Here is a 22,560-nt window from a genome sequence, read left to right as displayed (position 1 = left end):
AATTAAGTTGTTGTAAACTGCATCGAGGTTGCCATTTAAACTCTCGAGGCACGGCATGGAAACAGGCCCTTCGGCCCACCGAGCCCACTTGCACTATCCTACACACACGAGGGACAATTTACAATTTTACCTACAAGTCAATTCACCTACAAACCTGCACGTCTTTGCAGTGTGTGAGGAAACCGGAGCACCTGGGGAAAACCCACGAGGGCCACGGGAAGGACGTGCAAAGGCCTTGCAGACAGCACCCGTAGTCAGGATCGAACCCGGGTCTCTGGCGCTGTAAGGCAGCAACTCTACCGCTGTGACAATGTGTTGCCTTGTGCTTAACTCCCTATCTATCTTGGGGGCACTTGGTGATTCCAAAGCTGAGGACTAAGGCGTGGTACCACACAAACCGATGGACTTCAGCAATGAAGATGAAGGTGGTCTCCAAATCTGAGGAAGGACATTATTGCCATAGAGGGAGTGCAGAGAAGATTCACCAGACTGATTCCTGGGATGTCAGGACTGCCTTATGAAGAAAGACTGGATAGACTTGGTTTATACTCTCTAGAATTTAGGAGATTGAGAGGGGATCTTATAGAAACTTACAAAATTCTTAAGGGGTTGGACAGGCTAGATGCAGGAAGATTGCTCCCGATGTTGGGGAAGTCCAGGACAAGGGGTCACAGCTTAAGGATAAGGGGGAAATCCTTTAAAACCGAGATGAGAAGAACTTTTTTCACACAGAGAGTGGTGAATCTCTGGAACTCTCTGCCGCAGAGGGTAGTCGAGGCCAGTTCATTGGCTATATTTAAGAGGGAGTTAGATGTGGCCCTTGTGGCTAAGGGGATCAGAGGGTATGAAGAGAAGGCAGGTACGGGATACTGAGTTGGATGATCAGCCATGATCATATTGAATGGCGGTGCAGGCTCGAAGGGCCGAATGGCCTACTCCTGCACCTAATTTCTATGTTTCTATGTTTAAGGAAGGGACCTACTGGAGAGAATCTACGAACCACTATCTCCTGAAAACATTTTGTGACCCACACACACAATCGAACAAATACTTTGCGTGAAACTCGGAATCAGAAGTGCCGCAGGTAGATGAATTATTGACCACGACGACAGATTAGTATTCGTCGAAGTCGCCTAACGTAATCTAAGAGCAATAGTGAACTCGTAAATCGTGCATTGCCTCTTTGCTTTTAAACCCCACAAATTATTGATCGCGCCAAAAACGCAAAAAAGTCAGCGTTGAGTGCAAGGGCAAGTGGCGGAATTTATCGTTCCTGGAACATTAGGCACCCTCCAGTTAATGTTCCAACATTTTGATGTCTATATTCAGGCTGATCAATAATGCATCGAGGGCAATCGTTCATCATACTAATTGCTCCAATTTGCGTGTGGGTGGGGGCCGGCGAGACGAGAGGGAGAGAGGGAGGGAGAGAGAGAGAGCGAGAGAGACAGAGAGAGAGCGAGAGAGAAAGGGGATAGGAATGCAAGAAAGAGTGAGTTAATGAAGGAAGGTCATAAGGTCATGTGTGATAGGAGCCAAATTAGGCCATTCGGCCCATCAAGTCTACTCCGCCATTCAATCATGGCTGTTCTACCTCTCCTAACCCCATTCTCCTGCCTTCATCACATAACCCCTGACACCCCGTACTAATCAAGAATCTATCTATCTCTGCCTTAAATATATCCACTGACTTGGCCTCCACAGCCTTCCGTGGCAAAGAATTCCACAGATTCACCGCCCTCTGATTAAAGAAGTTCCTCCTCATCTCCTTCCTAAAGGAACTTCCGTTAATTCTGAGGCCGTGACCTCTGGTCCTAGACTCTCCCACTAGTGGAAACATCCTCCCCACATCAGTCTGAAGAAGGAGTTTCGGCCCGAAACGTCGCCTATTTCCTTCGCTCCATAGATGCTGCCGCACCCGCTGAGTTTCTCCAGCATTTTTGTCTGCCTTAAAGACATTCTCATCTCCTTCCTGAAAGAGCGTCCCAAGGAAAGTCTAAAGTGTGACGATCCTGGTGAAAAGGTACTCGTGTCCTTGGCCTTCGACATTGCTGGAGTGAGGTCCCGCACACACTGCACCTCATCTTCCACTTGGGTAGCTTCCAAACCAACATGAGCATTTGACGGAACCTCTCTCCTGTCCCCCCTTCCCCACTCCTCCCTCTGCCCCCAATCCAATCCCCCCCCTCCCCGTGCCCAAATTGGACTAACTTCTATTTCTCCCCTTCATCACCTCTTACATTCACACGTCCTAGGAGCAGAAGTAGGCCGTTCGGCCCATCCAGTCTATTCTGCCATTCAATCACCTCTCCCTCTCAGCCCCTCTCCTGCCTTCTCCCCGTAACTCCCGACACCCGGACTAATCGTGAATCAAGACCATCCCTTCCCCTGGCTTCACAATTTTCAACTCTGCCATACACCTGCTTTAATCTCTGCCCATCTATGGAGCACCTATGGAGCTAAGGAAATAGGCAACGTTTCGGGCCGAAATCCTTCTGGAAATAGTTAACGTTTTATGGGTTTCGGCCCAAAACGTTGCCCATTTCCTTAGCGCCATAGATGCTGCCTGACCCGCTGAGTTACTCCAGCACTCTGTGAAACGTCACCTATCCACGTTCTCCACAGATGCTGCCTGACCCGCTGAGTTACTCCAGCACTCTGTGAAACGTCACCTATCCATGTTCTCCAGATGCTGCCTGACCCACTGAGTTATGGTGCAGCAGCATCTATGGAGCTAAGGAAATAGGCAACGTTTCGGGCCGAAATCCTTCTGGAAATAGGCAACGTTTTGGGCCGAAACCCGCAAGGGTTTCGGCCCAAAACGTTGCCTATTTCCTTAGCGCTTTAGATGCTGCCTGACCCGCTGAGTTACTCCAGCGCTCTGTGAAACGTCACCTATCCCTGAGCTCCACAGATGCTGCCTGACCCGCTGAGTTACTCCAGCACTCTGTGAAACGTCACCTATCCATGTTCTCCACAGATGCTGCCTGACCCGCTGAGTTACTCCAGCGCTCTGCGTCTTTTTTTGGTGATTGAATTCTCCAATGACCTGTTATCTGCCATTTCCCCGTCCCTTTAGCTTATCTTTACACTTGTCCGTGACCCCTCCCATCACCGAGCCCCCCCATTTTATCTCCCTTCTCCCACCATCACCTCCCCTTCCCCTTCTACTCGTATCCCACCCCCTTCCCCCCTGCTCCCTTCACTTTCATTCACCGATCATTACCAGGCTTTGTCCTACTCCTAACGGGCCTGTCCCACTTACGCAACTTTATTGGCGACTGCCGACACCCGTCATAGGTCGTTACAGGTCGCCGTAAACGTTCAACATGTTGAAAATCCAGCGGCGACCAGAACAAGGTACGACTCTTTGGGCCACTAGTCACCCGGGTGCCGGCAGGAGCGTACGTGTAACTCTCTCTTCCATCTTTCTCCCCACCCGACTCCATCAGTCTGAACAAGCGCCCCGACCCAAAATGTTGCCTGTCCATTTCCCTGCACAGATGAGGGTGGCACGGGGGGGGGGGAGCAGCGGTAGAGTTGCTGCCGTACAGCGCTAGCAGTGCCGGAGATCTGGGTTCGATCCCGACCGCGGGTGCTGTCTGTAGGGAGCTCGCACGTTCTCCCCGTGACCTGCGCGGGTTTTCTCCGAGATCTTCGGTTTCCTCCCACACTCCAAAGGCGTGCAGGTTTGTAGGTTAATCGGTTTGGAAAATGTAAAACTTGACCCTGGTGTGTGTAGGATAGTGTTATAGTGTTAATGTGTGGGGATCGCTGGTCGGCACGGACTCGGTGGGCCGAAGGGCCTGTTTCCGCACGGTGTCTCTAAACTAAACTAGATGTTGCCTGACCCTGTGAGATTAATTTAGTTTAGTTTAGAGATACAGCGCGGAAACAGGCCCTTCGGCCCACCGAGTCCGTGCTGACCAGCGATCCCCGTAAATTAATACTATCCCACAAATACTAAGAAAAATGTACAATTTTAACAAAGCCAATTAGCCGACAAAACCTGCCCGTCTGGAGTGTGGGAGGAAACTGGAGCTCCGGCAGAAAACCCACACGGGTCACGGGGAGAACGTACAAACTCTGTACAGACAGCGCCCGTGGTCAGGATCGGATACCGGGTCTCTGGCGCTGTGAAGCAGCAACTCGACTGTTGCGCCACCGTGCTGCACACATTCATGCATGAGTTTGTGTTTTAGTTACGATTCAGCGACTCGTGTAATGTTTAATATCCCGCTATTAGCCCTGGGTGGGGTTGGTGTCTCTGCCTGCGTCTGCCACTCCCACCTAGTGGGGCAAATCCTCCAACTTATAAACGTCCCTTCAGCCCGGCAACCACCCGCTGAAGAGTAGTCTCTTGGGGAGTCTGCAGGGAGTTCCTGGTTCTTGTGGCTGCTTCCCTGCCTCTGCAGTCTATCACACCCTCACCACCCAGACGCTACCGGTTTACTCTGGAGAGAAGGAATGGGCGACGTTTCGGGTCGAGACCCTTCTTCATACCCCGACCCCAGTCTCGACTCTGAACGTCGCCCATTCCTTCTCTCCAGAGATGCTGCCTGTCCCGCTGAGCTACTCCGGCTTTTTGTGTCCATCTTCGGTTTCAGTTCCTTCACCTGCAGTTCCTTCCTGCACGCCCTGGGTTTACTGTAAGGGTCAATGAATGACGCAGCAGTGATACAGGAGGGGAGGACAAGACGGTGTGGTGGAAGGGAGAAGGTGAGGGAGATGGCGGGGCTGAGAACAGAACACGGGGAAGAGGGAAAGGATGGAAACGTAAAGCGAGAGAGGGGGGAAATGGAGGGAAGGAGGGAGGGGGGGAATGAAGGAGGGAGGGGGAAAATGAAGGAGGGAGGAGGGAATGAAGGAGGGAGGGGGGGAATGAAGGAGGGAGGGGGGGAATGAAGGAGGGAGGGGGGAATGAAGGAGGGAGGGGGGGGGAGGGAATGAAGGAGGGAGGGGGGGAATGAAGGAGGCAGGGGGGAATGATGGAGGAAGGGGGGGGAATGGTGGAGGGGGGGATGTGTAAAATAAAGGAGGGGGGGTAAAATACGTTTGGGATGAGAAAAACGAATGAGAAAAAATGAGGAGAAAATAATAGAGGGAGTGGGTAAAAATAAGGGAGGGAGGGGTAAAACCCATTGAGGGGTAAATTAAACGAGGATGGGAAAAAAAAGATGGAAAAGAGAAAAAATGAAGGAGAGAGGGTTAAAATAAGAGAGGGGTGGAATAATAAGGGAGCGAGGGTTAAAGTAAGAGAGGGGGTATTTAAGGAGCGTGAAATAAGGGAGGGGGAGAGGAAGGGGTAAAATAGGGAAGGGGAATGGGAGAGAGGGAGGTAAAATATAAGAGAGGGAGGGGGAAAATATGGGAGGTTGAGGAAGGGGGAAAATTAGAGAGTGGCAGAATGGCAGAAATAATAGTTGAGGAAAAAATGAGCAAGGCATTATAAGATTTTAAAAGATTAGGGAGAAGGGAGTGAGTAGCAAGCCTGAAGAGAGAGAGATCAGTATGACAAAAATGCACAATGCTAGGTTCAATATTGCTGTGGAAGGTAGGCAGGCAAGAGCAGGCAGCAGCGTTTTAACCACAGAGAATGAAATATAAAAGGGAGTACCTTAAAGAAGCCCGCCTCTGGCCCATGTCTCTCATACACATTCCTGGCTTTCCCTATGGCCATGATAATGGCCTGCATGGCTGGGGTCAACATGACCTGCCGACAAGGGGTCTCAGGGTGAGAGGTCAGGTTATGGACACAGCTATTCAAAAACACATGCATTTTCCAACATTCCAACAAGTTCCAAAAAAAAAAAAAAAGATATTCATTCACAAAGAGCATGAGATTTAATTTAAAAAAAAAGCAGATTTATCAAATTGATTTTAATTGCGACGAAGTCGGAAGCGGCGAATAGTGCGATGGTTTTTGTATGCTTTGCCGGTCAATAAAGGAATAATTAAAAGGCTTATTAGAAACTAGAGCATGCACAGAAGCGTGGAGGGTGACCGACTCGATTTTTATTCAGGCTTGAAATGGGCGACAAGCTTGGCCGGAGACGTGAAGTGCAGGAATGTCCCGTTAACATGCGAGCAATCATGCACTCTACCAAAGCCCGCACCTCGCACTGAATCAGGTTCTCTCCTTCGTCATAGAGCGATACAGTGTGGAAACAGGCCCTTCGGCCAGAGTTGTCCACGCCGGCAAACATGTCCCAGCTACACCAGTCCCACCTGCCCGCGTTTGGCCCAAATCCCTCCAAACCTGTCCTGTCCACCTGCTTCTGAAACGTTGGGGATAGTCCCAGCCTCAACTACGCACTCAGTGGAACGACACTGCAGCTCGTTCCACACACCCAACACCCTAGGTGTGGTAATGTAAACGGCCGGTCCCACTTGCCGGGTTTTTTTCGCCGACATATCAGTGTCCCCAAAAGATTTTGAACATTTTGAGATCTAGCGGTGACAAAAGAAACGTTGAGACATTCGAAAAATCACGCTGCGACATTTCGGTGACCTGAAACGTCAGCCAATGATGCCGACAATCGCCGAAAAAATCGCCAAATGATTTTACCTCTCAGATTACTATAAATAAATTCCCCTTCACCTTAAACCCGCGTCCTCTGGTCCTCGATTCACCTACTCTGGGCAAGAGACTCTGTGCATCTACCCTCTCATGATTTTATACACCTCAATAAGATGTGTATGTCTAAGCTATCAGCTAGCAGATCACAAGAGGTGGACAAAATAACATAATAGCTGAAGATCAGACAGCCCAACCTGTCTGTCTGAACAAATATCTCCTATCACTTTGTTTAAGAAAGAACTGCAGATGCTGGAAAAATCGAAGGTAGACAAAAATGCTGGAGAAACTCAGCGGGTGAGGCAGCATCTATGGAGCGAAGGAAAATGCGACGTTTCGGGTCGAGACCCTTCTTCAGACTGATGTGGGGGTGGGAATAGGAAAGGAAGAGGCGGAGACCGTGGGCTGTGGGAGAGCTGGGAAGGGGAGGGGAAAGAGGGAGAAAGCAGGGACTACCTGAAATTGGAGAAGTCAATGTTCATACCGCTGGGGTGTAAACTGCCCAAGCGAAATATGAGGTGCTGCTCCTCCAATTTGCGGTGGGACTCACTCTGGCCATGGAGGAGGCCCAGGACAGAAAGGTCGGATTGGGAATGGGAGGGGGAGTTGAAGTGCTGAACCACCGGGAGATCAGATTGGTTATTGCGAACTGAGCGGAGGTGTTGGGTAACCCTCTTGTTCAGACCCCTGCAAATCTTTTTCCCCCTCACTATCAATTATATTCCCAACCCCCCCACAACCCTGAAACTGCGTTCACAGCTTACACCTACAACGTGCAGCATCAAAACCAGTTACTCAGGCCAGCTAGGAGATAATAGTACTTTAGCTTTTGTGCAGCGTGTCTCAAGTGCGGAGTTAATAGTCCAAACAAATGTCTGGCTCCCTAATCCTCTCTGCACTCTAACCCGATCTACTCCCTGAGCTGACCCAAAGAGGGATGATGTATTCTTAAAAGGAAAAATAAAGAGAGACAAAGTGCTGGAGTAACTCAGCGGGTCAGGCAGCATCTCTGGAGAACATGGATAATTAAAGGATGTTCCTTTACGAAGGAGATGAGGAGAAATTTATTTCGTCATCGGGTGGTGAATCTGTGGGATTCTTTGCCTCAGACGGCTGTGGAGGCCAAGTCAGTGGATATTTTCAAGGCAGAGATAGATAGATTCTTGATTAGTGCGGGTGTCAGGGGTTATGGGGAGAAGGCAGGAGAATGGGGTTAGGAGGGAGAGATGGATCAGCCATGATTGAATGGCAGAGTGGACTTGATGGGCCGAATGGCCTAATTGTACTATTCCTTATGACCTTATGGATAGGTGACGTTTCGGATAGGGACCCTTCGTCAGACTGATTGTGGAGTGGAGCAGCAAGTTGGAGAATTACCCCCAGATAATGGCATCAAAGGGAAATCTGGCATTCCCCCCCCCCCAGATTCGATATATGTCTCTCTCTTGTTTAATGTTGAAGGAAAAAGCTGAATGGAGCAGTCACTGGCTGTGGCTGAAGAGAAAAGATGCTGCCTGGGCTGCCACGTGACCATCTAGAGGCTAACAATAAGACACACACCCAGGTCTGATCACCCTGCGGTGGGCCTGCCTCGTCTGAGGGTGTCTTGTGATAAAAGGCCGAAACACCCAGTGACGTTGAGGTACACAACTGATTGGTAGCAAAATCACCGAGTGGTCACCCCCAGGGATACCAAATGTCAATTGTAGTGAAAAACCTTAAGGATTGTAACATCCAGTCCTACTAATCAATATGTTTGCTGGGAAGATGTTGGGTAATGTATGCTGAGTGATTCTTTCTTCCTCACTGAGCCCAGACAACTGATGGAGGGAGACTATTAGACCAGCGGAGGGAGCTATCATAGACTGTGATCGTCCAACGGGGGCACAGCGGGAGAGTTGCTGCCTCACCGCGCCAGAGATCCGGGTTCGATCCCGATTACGGGTGCTGTCTGCACGGAGTTTGCACGTTCTCCCCGTGACCTGCGTGGGTTTTCGCCGGGTGCTCCGGTTTCCTCCCGCGCTCCAAAGACGTGCCAGGTTTTGCAGGTCAACTGGCTTGGTGAAATTGTAAATTGTCCCCGGTGTGTGTTCGGATGGCGTTAGTGTGCGGGGATCGCCGGTCGGCGTGGGCTCGGCGGGACGAAGGGCATTTTTCCACGCTGTATCTCTAAACTAAACTACAGCTGGGACCAGTACCAGGGGCAAGGGGGTAAGTTTCATGGGGTGCCGTCACTGAGACCACCTGTAAAGCAACGGGTTGTTGCCGCTTGAGACTTCAGTGCCTGAACTAAAGGGAATAACAAAGAAGGGTCTCGACCCGAAACGTCGCCTATCCCTTCCCTCCAGAGATGCTGCCTGACCCGCTGAGTTACTGCAGCATTTTGTGCTCTTGTCTTAGAAACATAGAAATTAGGTGCAGGAGTAGGACATTCGGCCCTTCGAGCCTGCACCGCCATTCAATATGATCATGGCTGATCATCCAACTCAGTATCCCGTACCTGCCTTCTCTCCATACCCCCTGATCCCCTTAGCCACAAGGGCCACATCTAACTCCCTCTTAAATATAGCCAATGAACTGGCCTCAACTACCCTCTGTGGCAGAGAGTTCCAGAGATTCACCACTCTGTGTGTGAAAAAAGTTCTTCTCATCTCGGTTTTAAAGGATTTCCCCCTTATCCTTAAGCTGTGACCCCTTGTCCTGGACTTCCCCAACATCGGGAACAATCTTCCTGCATCTAGCCTGTCCAACCCCTTAAGAATTTTGTAAGTTTCTGTAAGATCCCCTCTCAATCTCCTAAATTCTGGCTAGTACAAGCCGAGTCTATCCAGTCTTTCTTCATAAGACAGTCCTGACATCCCAGGAATCAGTCTGGTGAACCTTCTCTGCACTCCCTCTATGGGAGTGTTCCTTCTGGGTCAATGTACGCAGTGCACTGGAAGATATTTGGGGCAAGGATGGTACGGCTGCAGCAGATTAAAAAAAAGTAGGAGAGAATTAAAGATTCTGTCTGACAACATCCACTGAAATATTTTTCCATGCCAAATAAAAATTAAACTATCGTATATGTGGTCAAATAAATGTCAAGAGAAATTTGTGTTTCAGAAATTTATAACAGGTTATGCCTGCTTGGAATTAGAGTGAAATATGTCGCCTGTGGTCAGTGTCACCTTGAACAGAAAAGGTTTCATGTCAGGGTACAGCTTCAGTAAAGATACACTGTCCCCTCAATGTTCTGTAACTTATACACAGTCCTCTTTGATCTGCTCTGTGGAAGGTTCTCTCTCTCTCTCACTCCCTCTCCCTGTCTTGCTCTGCGCTGTATCATGGGCTCTCTCATCCACCCACCCACTGCCATCAGCTGCCATTCATTCTGCTCTGTTCCACCCACGCTGCCATGCGTGACTGTACGGAACACAACCATGCATGCACACACACACATGATGCACACACAGCATGCACCACATTCAAGCAGCCTACCCCTGTCCACAGCCTGTAGCTGCCCCAGTGTGTATTGTGTACCCTACATATAGTCCAGCCTGTATGGTGTAGCCTATACACGCCCCCGACCGGTATTGCAGGCAACATCTATGGAGCAAAGGAATAGGTGACGTTTCGGGACGAGACCCTTCTTCAGACTGATAAAGGGTCTCGATCCGAAACATCACCTATTCCTTCGCTCCACAGATGCTGCCACACCCGCTGAGTTACTCCAGCATTTTGTGTCTACCTTTGATTTAAACCAACATCTGCAGTTCATTCCTGCACACATTGTCCAGCCTGTATTTGTTTTGCTTATACACAGTGTAGCATATGCACGTTCAAGTCTGTATTTAGCAGTCAATATGCAGTCCAGACCTGCATTGCTCTACCTGCATAGTCCAGTCTGCAATGCTTTGCATATACACAGTCCAGCCTGCATTTAGCCTACATGCATACATGATGCATAATGTTCACTATGTCCATGCGAGCTGTCCCTGTGTTCTACAGCCAATACTGAATAGCCTATGTACGCTCCGATCTGTATTGTGGAGCCTATATCCAGTCCATTGTTGTAGGAAGGAACTGCAGATGCTGGTTTAAACCGAAGATAGACACAACATGCTGGAGTAACTCAGCAGCATCACTGGAGAGAAGGAATGGGTGACGTTTCGGGTCGAGACCCTTCTTCAGTCTGTCCCGCTGAGTTACTCCAGCATTTTGTGTCTATCTTCTATTCCAGCTCCAGCATGCATTGTTTGGCCTTTAGACAGTCCAGCCTGCCTTGTGGAGTTTAAACACATTCCAGCCTGTAATATAGCTGATACACAGTCCAGACTGTATTGTTTGGCCTATACAGTCTAGCCTGCCTTATGTAGTGTAAACGCAGTCAAACCTGTAGTTCCACCTATAGACAGTTCAGCCTGTATTGTATCTTCTATGCATGGCCCAGCCTGCATTGTATCTCCTATGCATGGTCCAGCCTGCATTGTATCTCCTATGCATGGCCCAGCCTGCATTGTATCTCCTATGCATGGTCCAGCCTGCATTGTATCTCCTATGCATGGTCTAGCCTGCATTGTATCTCCTATGCATGGTCCAGCCTGCATTGTATCTCCTATGCATGGTCTAGCCTGCATTGTATCTCCTATGCATGGTCCAGCCTGCATTGTATCTCCTATGCATGGCCCAGCCTGCATTGTATCTCCTATGCATGGTCCAGCCTGCATTGTATCTCCTATGCATGGTCCAGCCTGCATTGTATCTCCTATGCATGGCCCAACCTGCATGCACTATCCCACCCTCTACATCCACGGCCCCCCCCCCCCCCCGCATTACGCACAACGCACGCTCTGCACATTGCCATTGGGAAGTCGGCCAGCGCAAGGCTCGTTCCGCACTCTGGCGCGGCGGTGGGTAGGACATGCCCGCGAGGGAGTGCCATGCACGGACTCTGCCACATGCTGCACATTCCGGTTACACACGCGCGCACGCACGGGGCCAGGCACTGGGTCGGTACCTCGTCGTCATACCCGCCTTCCTCTGACTCAATCACCAGCCTTCCTATGTGGGGGATCTCCACCTCAACCACACGCTGGCTGGGGACGGGCTTGAGGGGATCTGCGTCACGGCCCTACAGGAGAAAGGCCAAGGACACACAAGGAGGTGAGAGGGGCGGACAGCGCAGGTCAAGGGGTGGGGTGGGGACCGAGGGTCGCAAAAGAACAACCGTCGGCCAGCAAAGGGTTCGCATCATAGCTTTAGACAATAGGTGCAGGAGTAGGCCATTCGGCCCTTCGAGCCAGCACCGCCATTCAATGTGATCATCGCTGATCATCCCCAATCAGTACCCCGTTCCTGCCTTCTCCCCATATCCCCTGACTCCGCTATTTTTAAGAGCCCTATCTAGCTCTCTCTTGAAAGTACCCAGAGAACCGGCCTCCACCGCCCTCTGAGGCAGAGATAACCTGATAGTAAACTTTCTACAGTGCATCTAATCTCTTACTCCTTATTCTTAAACTGTGGCCCCTGGTTCTGGATTCCCCCAACATCGGGAACATGTTTCCTGCCTCTAGCGTGTCCAAGCCCTTAACAATCTTATATGTTACAATGAGATCCTCCCTCTCATCCTTCTCAACTCCAGAGTATACAAGCCCAGCCACTCCATTCTCTCAGCATATGACAGTCCCGCCATCCCAAGAATTAACCTTGTGAACCTACACTGCACTCCCTCAATTGCAAGAATGTCCTTCCTCAAATTAGGGGACCACAACTGCACACAATACTCCAGGTGTGGTCTAACTAGGACCCTGTTCAACTGCAGAAGGACCTCTTTGCTCCTATACTCAACTCCTCTTGTTATAAAGCCCAACATGCCATTAGCTTTCTTCACTGCCTGCTGTACCTGCATGCTTACTTTCATTGACTGATGAACAAGGACCCCCAGATCTCGTTGTACTTCCCCTTTTCCCCAACTTGACACCATTTCGATAGTAATCTGCCTTCCTGTTTTTGCTACCAAAGTGGATAACCTCACATTTATCCGCATTAAACTTCATCTGCCATGCATCTGCCCACTCCCCCAACGTGTCCCAGTTTTGTAACTTTCTACCCAGCTGAAAGACAAAGTGCTGGAGGAGCTCAGCGGGTCAGGCTGCATCTGTGGAGGGAAAGGACAGACGGCGTTTGAAGAATGTCTGAAGAAGGGTCTCAACCCAAAACGTCGCCTATCCCATCGCTCCATAGATCCTGCCTCACACGCTGAATTTCTCCAACATTTTTGTCTACCTTAGCTTAAAGGAGAGGTTAGACAAACTTGGATTATTTTCCCTGGTGCATCAGACGTTAACGGGGGAGACCTGAAATGAATATATAAAATTATAACAGGCAGATACAGGACAGAACCTTTCTCCCAGGGTGGAACGCTAGAGGGCACGCAAAGTTTTAAGATGAGATAGGCAAAATTTGACGACGTATGCGGCAAGATTTGGTTTGGACAAGAGGGGGGGGGGGGGGGGGGTGCCAGGAATGCGCTGCCAGGGATGGCCATAATGTCATAAGTGATAGGATCAGAATTAGGCCATTCGGTCCATCAGGTCTATTCTGCCATTCAATCATGGCTGATCTATCTCTCCCTCCTGACCCCATTCTCCTGCCTTCTCCCCGTACTAATCAAGAATCTGTCAATCCCTGCCTTGGCCTCCAAAGGCGCCTGTGGCAAAGAATTCCACGGATTCACCACCCTCTGACTAAAGACATTCCTTCTCATCTCCTTCCTAAAGGAACTTCTAATTATGAGGCCTTGATCTTTGGTCCTAGACTCTCCCACTAGTGGAAACATCCTCTCCACATTCACTCTATCCAAGCCTTTCACTATTCGGCAAGTTTCAGTGAGGTGATGGTGATGGAGATGAAGGCAGATACAATAGCTGGGATACGTTGGCTGGCGTGGGCAAGATAGGCCAGTTTCCACGCTGTACGACTGACTCTATGAAAGAACGTTTAAGGGGCTTTTAAATGGGCACATAAAACATAGACATAGAAAATAGGTGCAGGAGTAGGCCATTCGGCCCTTCGAGCCTGCACCGCCATTTGATATGATCATGGCTGATCATACAACTCAGTATCCCATCCCTGCTTTCTCTCCATACCCCCTGATCCCTTTAGCCACAAGGGCCACATCTAACTACCTCTTAAATATAGCCAATGAACTGTGCCTCAACTACCTTCTGTGGCAGAGAATTCCACAGATTCACCACTCTCTGTGTAAGAAATGATTTTCTCATCTCGGTCCTAAAAGATTTCCCTCTTATCCTTAAACTGTGTGACCCCTTGTTCTGGACTTCCCCAACATCGGGAACAATCTTCCTGCATCTAGCCTGTCCAACCCCTTAAGAATTTTGTAAGTTTCTATCCCAACATGGATGAGTTGGGCTGAGGGGGTCTGTTTCCTTGCTGCGTGACTTTACGACTAAGATTCATGGCACTGATATAAACCCGTCCCACAGCGCAGAGGGAAGAGCAGAGAAATGCGACATGCTGCACGGTTGATGGCTTGCAGCTCGGCGCCACCCCGTGGCACGGAGAAAATACTGCAGCTCAAGCTGTCATGCTGGAGTAACTCAGCGGGACAGGCAGCATCTCTGGAGAGAAGGAACGGGTGAAGTTTCGGGTCGAGATCCTCCTTCAGGACCAAGGGTCAGGGAAGAGGGAGTCAAGGAGACAAGGAGGTGTAAGGTGTGAAAATGAAACATCAAAGGAGATGGCGACCAGGATCAGTAGAATAGGTCATTGTTAGGTCTATCGGGGGTGACGTTTTCGGGTCGAGACCCATCACTAGTGAAACCAACCTCGGCTGAAAGAGCAGGGGAAAGGAAGGGGATTGAAAAGCCAAAAGACAAATGCTGCAAAAAACAAGATGGGTCGACCCGAAACGCCGTCCATTCCTCCTCTCCATAGATGCTGCCTCACCCGCTGAGTTACTCCAGCATCTTGCGTCTACCTACAACCCTGCGTACCTCCACAACCTCTGGGACTAACGCGATACCTGGGCACTCTAAACATTCACGGTATTGATCAGACAGCTGAACCATCTGACCAACAACTAGAGAGCGGTCCTGAGATACCATCAACCTAAATGGAGACCCTCGCACCATCTTTGATCGGACTTCACCTTGCACTAAACGTTATTCCTACTATCATGTATCTGTACACTGTGGACGGCTCGATTGTAATCATGTATTGCCTTTCCGCTGACTGTGTAGCACGCAACAAAAAGCTTTGACAATAAACTAAACTTGAACTCAAACTCTTTGCTGGAATATCATTCATTGAGTTCCTCGCAATCATGCGTAGGAGAACAATCCTTTATTCCCTATTATCTGCATCCCTATATCGCTAAACTGGTTTAGACAATAGACAATAGGTGCAGGAGTAGGCCATTCGGCCCTTCGAGCCAGCGCCGCCATTCAATGTGATCATGGCTGATCATCCACAATCAGTACCCTGTTCCTGCCTTCTCACAATATCCCCTGACTCCGCTATCATTAAGAGCCCTATCTAGCTCTCCCTTGAAAGTATCCAGAGAACCGACCACAGAGGCAGAGAATTCCACAGACTCACAACTCTCTGTGTGAAAAAGTGTTTCCTCATCTCCCATCTAAATGGCTTACCCCTTTTTCTTAAACTGTGGCCCCTGGTTCTGGACTCCCCCAACATCGGGAACATGTTTCCTACCGCTAGCGTGCCCAAACCTTTAATAATTTTCTATGTTTCAATAAGATCCCTTCTCATCCTTTTAAACTCCAGAGTATACAAGCCCAGCCGCTCCATTCTCTCAGCAGATGACAGTCCCGCCATCCCGGGAATTAACCTTGGATATAAGCCCAAAGCCCAAAGTTCCCAAAGACAAGGTTGAATCCATTCTCCATCCACTGATGGGATCTATTTAAACTACATTAATACATGAGAGATATAGAGTCATAAAGCATGGAAACAGGCCCTTCCGCCAACTGGCCCACACCGACCAACAAGCCCCATCTACATTAGTCCCATCTGCTTGGATTTGGCCCACATCCCTCTAAACCTGTCCTATCCATATTTCTGTCCAAATGTTTCTTAAATGTTGCGATAGCATTTGACTCAACTGCCTCCTCCGGCAGCTCGTTCCGTACACCAACCATCCTCTGTGCAAAAAAAGTTACCCATCGCGCTCCTATTAAATCTTTCCCCTTCACATTAAAACTATGTCCTCTGGTTCTCGATTCCCCTACTCTGGGCAAGAGACTCTGTGCGTTTAACCGGTCGAAGCCTCTCACGATTTTTATACACCTCTATGAGATCACCCCTCATCAGACTGCGCTCCAGGGAATAGAGTCCTCGTCTGCTCAACCTCTCCCTGTAGCTCAGGCCCTCCAGGCAAGTCCAGGCAATGTCCTCGCAAATCTTCTCTGCGCCCTTTCTAATTTGACCATATCTTTCCCATAACATGGTGGCCAAAAACCAGGAACAATGCTCTAGATGCGGCCACACTGCAGCCTGACCTCCCAACTTTGATACCTGTACTCAATACTCTTGACTGGTGAAGGCCAATGTGCCAAAAGCCTCCTTGACCAATGTTGGCGAGAAATGTTTCTTCCGAGGGAAGGCTGTTCCACAGATCTCCACAAGCTCATGAGTGAGATTGGAACACAAACATAAGAACAACCAATAGATCTTTTACACCATTTATGTGAAGAACAAAGCAGAACAAAACAAAACACAGTCATGAATGAAATGCAAGTTCATTGCAAGTTTATAGACAATAGACAATAGGTGCAGGAGTAGGCCATTTGGCTCTTCGAGCCAGCACCGCCATTCAATGTGATCATGGCTGATCATCCCCAATCAGTACCCCGTTCCTGCCTTCTCCCCATATCCCCTGACTCCACTATCTTTAAGAGCCCTATCTAGCTCTCTCTTGAAAGGATCCAGAGAACCTGCCTCCACGGCCCTCTGAGGCAGAGAATTCCACAGATTCACAACTCTGGGTGAGAAAAAGTGTTTCCTCGTCTCCGTTCTAAATGGCTTACTCCTTATTCTTAAACTGTGTGGCCCCTGGTTCTGGACTCCCCCAACATCGGGAACATGTTTCCTGCCTCTAGTGTGTCCAAACCCTTAACAATCTCATATGTTTTCAATGAGATCACCTCTCATCCTTCTAAACTCCAGAGTGTACAAGCCCAGCTGCTCCTTTCTCTCAGCATATGACAGTCCCGCCATCCCGGGAATTAACCTTGTAAACCTAAGCTGCACTCCCTCAATAGCAAGGATGTCCTTCCTCAAATTCGGGGACTAGTTGACGTGCTTTCTGCGCTGTTCAGCACCCCCTAACAGTCATAGCCAAATGGAGACACAAGCAACTGCAGATGCTGGTTTACAAAAAAAAAGTCACAAAGAGCATGCTGCACATTAGATTCATGTCGTAAGTGCCAGGAGCAGAATAAGGCCATTCGGCCCATCAAGCCTGCCCTGCCCATCAATCATAGCTGATCTATCTCTTCCTCCTAACCCCACCCTCCTGCCTTCTCTCCATAACCCCTGACGCCCGTACTGATCAAGAATCTATCGGTCACTGCCTTAAAAATATCTACCGACTGGGCCTCCACAGCCTGTGACAAAGTATTCAACACCCTCTGACTAAATAAATTCTTCCTCATCTCCTTCCTAAAAGAACATCCTTTAATTCTGAGGCTGTGGCCTCTAGTCCTAGACTCTCCCACTAGCAGAAACACATCCACCCTATCCCTCACCCCACAATCCACCATCACCCGAGAGAGAGTGGTGAGTCTGTGGAATTCTCTGCCTCAGAGGGCGGTGGAGGCCGGTTCTCTGGATGCTTTCAAGAGAGAGCTGGATAGGGCTCTTAAAGATAGCAGAGTCAGGGGATGTGGGGAGAAAGCAGGAACGGGGTACTGATTGGGGATGATCAGCCATGATCACATTGAATGGCGGTGCTGGCTCGAAGGGCCGAATGGCCTACTCCTGCACCTATTGTGTATTGTCTAGCCAAGCCAGCACTTTTTTTGTCTTTTTCTCATGGTTAGTTGGATGCGGTGGGGGTAAAAATCAGATCAACGGCACAATTGCTAAGTCCGCCTGTCTCTCCCCGCCCTCTTTGAAACACACGTCGTTTTGGGCCCTGCCGCATGTATATTGGACACTTCTTTGGTGGTGGAAAATTAACGTCGAACTCCTTAATGTCGGTGTTCCACGGTGTTCCAATATTTGAAGCCCACTTTTGGAGAATGCAGTTGGAATGAGTGATACCAGAACTGCAGGTTGGAACTCAACATGAAACATGCGATAAGGGTGATGTTAAAGATTTAGCCACATGTTATATACGTCTGCATATTATATACAGGAGTACTGCACCACTCTAAGCTGCAATGCTGCTACTTTACATTTTGGTAAATTAATAAATAACGCCTCAGCAAGTTCATTCAGTGTATAAATAAGCTCATGAGTGATAATAGACAATAGACAATAGGTCCAGGAGTAGGCCATTCGGCCCTTCGAGCAAGCACTGCCATTCAATGTGATCATGGCTGATCATCTCCAATCAGTACCCCGTTCCTGCCTTCTCCCCATATCCCCCGACTCCGCTATTTTTAAGAGCCCTATCTAGCTCTCTCTTGAAAGCATCCAGAGAACCTGCCTCCACCGCCCTCTGAGGCAGAGAATTCCACAGACTCACCACTCTCTGTGAGAAGAAGTGTTTCCTCGTCTCTGTTCTAAATGGCTTACCCCTTATTCTTAAACTGTGTGTGGCCCCTGGTTCTGGACTCCCCCAACATCGGGAATGATGGGAGCAGAATGAGGCCATTCGGCCCATGAGATCTACCTCGCCATTCAATCGCGGCTGACCTATCCCCCCCCCCCCCCCCCCCTCTCAATCCCATTCTGGGGCTCGTGATGTCGACCTCCCCGTGGTGAGCCCCTGTCAATTGGCCTCAGTCAGGTGAACGACGACAAACAGAGGCATTTTAGGGCGGGCACCTACGGATGTTGAGCCGGATGGCATCACCCTGCTGCATGCTTCTGCGTCCACAAACGCAAGAAGAAGAACTCCATTCTCCCTCCTTCGTCCCATAACCCCTGACATCTATCTATCTCTGCCGTATTATTACCCACTGACGTGGCCTCCACAGCCTTCTGTGGCAAAGAATTCCACAGATTCACCACCCTCTGATTTAAAGAAATTCCTCCCCATCTCCTTCCCAAAAGAGCGTCCTTTAATTCTGTGGCTGTGACCTCTCGTCCTAGACTCTCCCACTAGTGGAAACATCCTCTCCACATCCACGCTAGCCAAGCCTTTCACTATTCTGTACGATTCCAGTTTGGTTCTCGCCCACATCCGGTCTTCCAGGCTCAGGTGTGGAAAGTCCTCAATAGCTGCTTCACCTGTTCAAACATACATAGAAACATAGGAAAATAGGTGCGGGAGTAGGCCATTCGGCCCTTCGAGCCTGCACCGCCATTCAATATGATCATGGCTGATCATCCAACTCGGTATCCTGTACCTGCCTTCTCTCCATACCCCCTGATCCCTTTTGCCACAAGGGCCACATCTAACTCCATCTTAAATATAGCCAATGAACTGTGGCCTCAACTACCTTCTGTGGCAGAGAATTCCAGAGATTCACCACTCTCTCTGGGTGAAAAATGTTTTCCTCATCTCGGTCCTAAAAGATTTCCCCCTTATCCTTAAACTGTGTGACCCCTTGTCCTGGACTTCCCCAACATCGGGAGCAATCTTCCTGCATCTAGCCTGTCCAACCCCTGAAGAATTTTGTAAGTTTCTATAAGATCCCTTCTCAATCTTCTAAATGCTAGCGAGTACAAGCCGAGTCTATCCAGTCTTTCTTCATATGAAAGTCCTGACATCCCATGAATCAGCATGGAGACAGGCCATTCGGCCCACCGATTCCATGCAAACCATTGACCGCCCGCTCACACATACTCCACGCACATTATCCCACTATCTCATCTACTCCCTAGACACCAGGGAACATTCAGATTCCTGATCGGGGTCATCAAAGGGCAGGGGTGACTTTTTACTGAAACTGGTTTCAATTCCATGGTAATTTAAAATCCTACCTTTGGCATAAGTCTATAGTCTAAAAAAAAAATCAAGGACATCAAAAGCACGGGAATGACACAGGGCGGTACGGTTGCGCAGCGGGTAGAGCTGCTGCCTTGCACCACCAGACACCTGGGCTTGATCCTGACCACGGCTGCTGTCTGTACGGAGTTTGTACGTTCTCCCCGACCAGCGACCACCCCACGCACTAGTTCTACCCTGCACACTCGGGCCAATTAACCTACAAACCTGCACATCTTTGGAGTGTGGGAGGGAAGCGGGACAGCGGGAAGGATCCCACACGGTCAAAGGGAGAACATACAAACTGCACACACAGACAGCACCCGCAGTCAGGATCGAACACCGGGGGCCTCTGGTGCTGTGAGGCAGCAACTCTACCGCTGCGCCACTATGATGCCCCGTTGACATACAGGAACAGAAACACGGGTTTGGCCGTCGGCTGGCAGTCATTGTATGCGGTGACAACTGTATGTATTAGACAATAGACAATAGGTGCAGGAGTAGGCCATTCGGCCCTTCGAGCCTGCACCACCATTCAATGTGATCATGGCTGATCATCCCCAATCAGTACCCCGTTCCTGCCTTCTCCCCATATCCCCCGACTCCGCTATCTTTAAGAGCCCTATGTAGCTCCCCTCCCTGAAGAGAGTTTGGATGCAAGGGGCCACAGAAGTTGGCTTTGCAAAAAAAAAAAAAAAAAAAAAAAAAAAAATGGACACAAAGTCTTTGTCAGTGGGGTGAGGCAACATCTCTGGAGAGCATGGACAGGTGACGTTTCGGAAAGGGGACCCTTCTTCACACTGAAGAGCCGCTCTGGGTAAAACCACCGGGTGGTTACGGCTGACACAGGCAGGACCCCTGAGGGAGGAGGGGAATTTGGCATCTTCTGGGAGAAGGGGAATCTGGGATGGGAACTGAGGGGGGGGGGGAACTAGCACAGAGGAGAAAGAAGACAAGTAACAGCATCATGTGTAAAGGACCTTTATGTAGCATTCACAAGATGGGGTGCACAGTCATTAATTACCGGTCTATACCACACAGTACAGACCCAATGATTTGTAAAACTACTTCAAACATGATAACTAATAAGGAAGTTAAACTGTTAGTAAAATCCAGAATTTAAAATAAAGTTTACACCAGTAATTGTGATCTTGAATCTACACGCTGAGTAATGGGCCCGTCCCACTGACGCGACTTTTTCGGCAACTTGCCGGCACCCGGCATAGTCGTAGCAGGTCGCTGAAAATGTTCAACATGAAAATCCAGAACAAGGTACGACTCTTCGGGCGACTACTCACGACCGTACAGGCTTCATCCCGCGACATGTCGCCTGTACGGTGGTGAGCAGTCGCCCAAAGAGTCGTAGCGTCTTTCTGGTTGCCGCTGGGTTTTCAACACGTTGGAAAGTTTTCGGCGACCTGCAACGATCTATGACGGGTGCCGGCAGTCGCCAAAATAGTCCCGTAAGCGGGACAGGCCCATGAAACACCTCATCCGTAATTATTATGGATGTGGAGAGGATGTTTCAACTAGTGGGAGAGTCTAGGAATAGGAAGTCATAGCCTCAGAATTAAAGAACGTTCTTTTAGGAAGGAGATGAGGAGAAATTTATTTCGTCAAGAGGGTGGTGAATCTGTGGGATTCTTTGCCACAGAAGGCTGTGGAAGCCAAGTCAGTGGATATTTATTTCTGGTAGAGATAAGGTAGATTCTTGATAAGTACGGGTGTCAAGGGTTATGGGGAGAAGGCAGGAGAATGGGGTTAGTTAGGAGGGAGAGATAGATCAGCCATGATTGAATGGCGGAGTAGACTTGATGGGCCGAATGGCCCAGTTCTGCACCGATCACTTATGGCGGAGAAAAGACAACAGGCTGCCCTTACCTAGTCTTGCCTGTTCGTAACCCCAGTCGGATAGCAATGTGGTTATTCTGAACCGTCCATTGATATGGATCAATGAACCATTAAGATGGAGGGCACTTACAGATGAACAACGCACGCTGACCTTGCCCGTATCACCCAAACGCTTTGTACAATTTAAAACGCAAGTCCCACGGAATGAATCATCTTCGAAGTTCAACTCTAACATCACAGAGTGGTCATTTGACCGGGGAGGGAAGGGAAACCAACGCTGCTTTTTCTGCTGGGCTCGATATAGTATATTTTGTAAATAGTACCATACTCCTGTATATAGTATAAATACGCCTTGAGTTTTTCGAAATGTTAGTGGCCGTGGGTAGGAGAGAGAAGGGCTGGCTTTCCCTTTGCAAATGATAATCGAGGGATGGCTTGGCATCATCTGGGTGACATTCATTTATTTTGGTAGCAAGAAATTATTATTTAAAAAAAAAAAAAAAAGAAAAAAAAGGTTGTCTTGGTGCAAGTCATACCGCTTGCAGAGCGGCCTCTGGACCCTGCTCCTCGCACTCCGTGGCGGCTTTGGAGACGCTTCTTGCCGTGTCCTCCTCACAGAGTTTGGAGGGATGGTGTGCCGTGGGCTGCTCCAGGTATTTCAGCTCCTTTGCGTGCGCTGTAACACAAGACCAGTCATGTAGACAACGTGCGTTCTGGTTTAGTAGCGGCGGCGAAAGGTTACGGGGAGAAGGCGGGAGAACGGGGTTGCAAATAGGTCAGCCACCATCGAATGGCGGACCAAACCCGATGGGCCAAATGGCCTAATTCTGCTCCGATGTCGTAAGACATCGGAGCAGAATTAGGCCATTTGGCCCATCGGGTTTGCTCTGCCATTCGATGGTGGCTGACCTATGTGTGGTTAAGAACGAACTGGAAAAACAGAAGGTAGACAATGCTGGAGAAACTCAGCGGGTGAGGCAGCATCTATGGAGCGAAGGAATAGGTGACGTTT

The 22,560-nt window shown here is 49.4% G+C and overlaps 1 protein-coding gene across 1 annotated transcript in view; it reads right to left on the bottom strand.

Moving 5' to 3' along the window:
- Positions 1-22,224, bottom strand: part of LOC129716394 (ubiquitin carboxyl-terminal hydrolase 25-like) — a gene marked incomplete at its 5' end in the record, with an annotated part of 53,624 nt that extends 31,400 nt beyond the window's left edge. The window contains 3 exons of the mRNA XM_055666269.1: positions 5,618-5,713; positions 11,577-11,690; positions 22,085-22,224. Coding sequence (XP_055522244.1) covers positions 5,618-5,713; positions 11,577-11,690; positions 22,085-22,224 — 350 coding nt within the window. The remainder of the gene's footprint in view (positions 1-5,617; positions 5,714-11,576; positions 11,691-22,084) is intronic.
- Positions 22,225-22,560: the final 336 nt, after the last annotated feature.

This window comes from Leucoraja erinacea, unplaced genomic scaffold (genome assembly GCF_028641065.1).
Source record: "Leucoraja erinacea ecotype New England unplaced genomic scaffold, Leri_hhj_1 Leri_226S, whole genome shotgun sequence".
Taxonomy (NCBI): domain Eukaryota; kingdom Metazoa; phylum Chordata; class Chondrichthyes; order Rajiformes; family Rajidae; genus Leucoraja; species Leucoraja erinaceus.
Note: the sequence above shows the minus strand (reverse complement) of the source record. Positions and strands in the feature narration are given on the sequence as shown.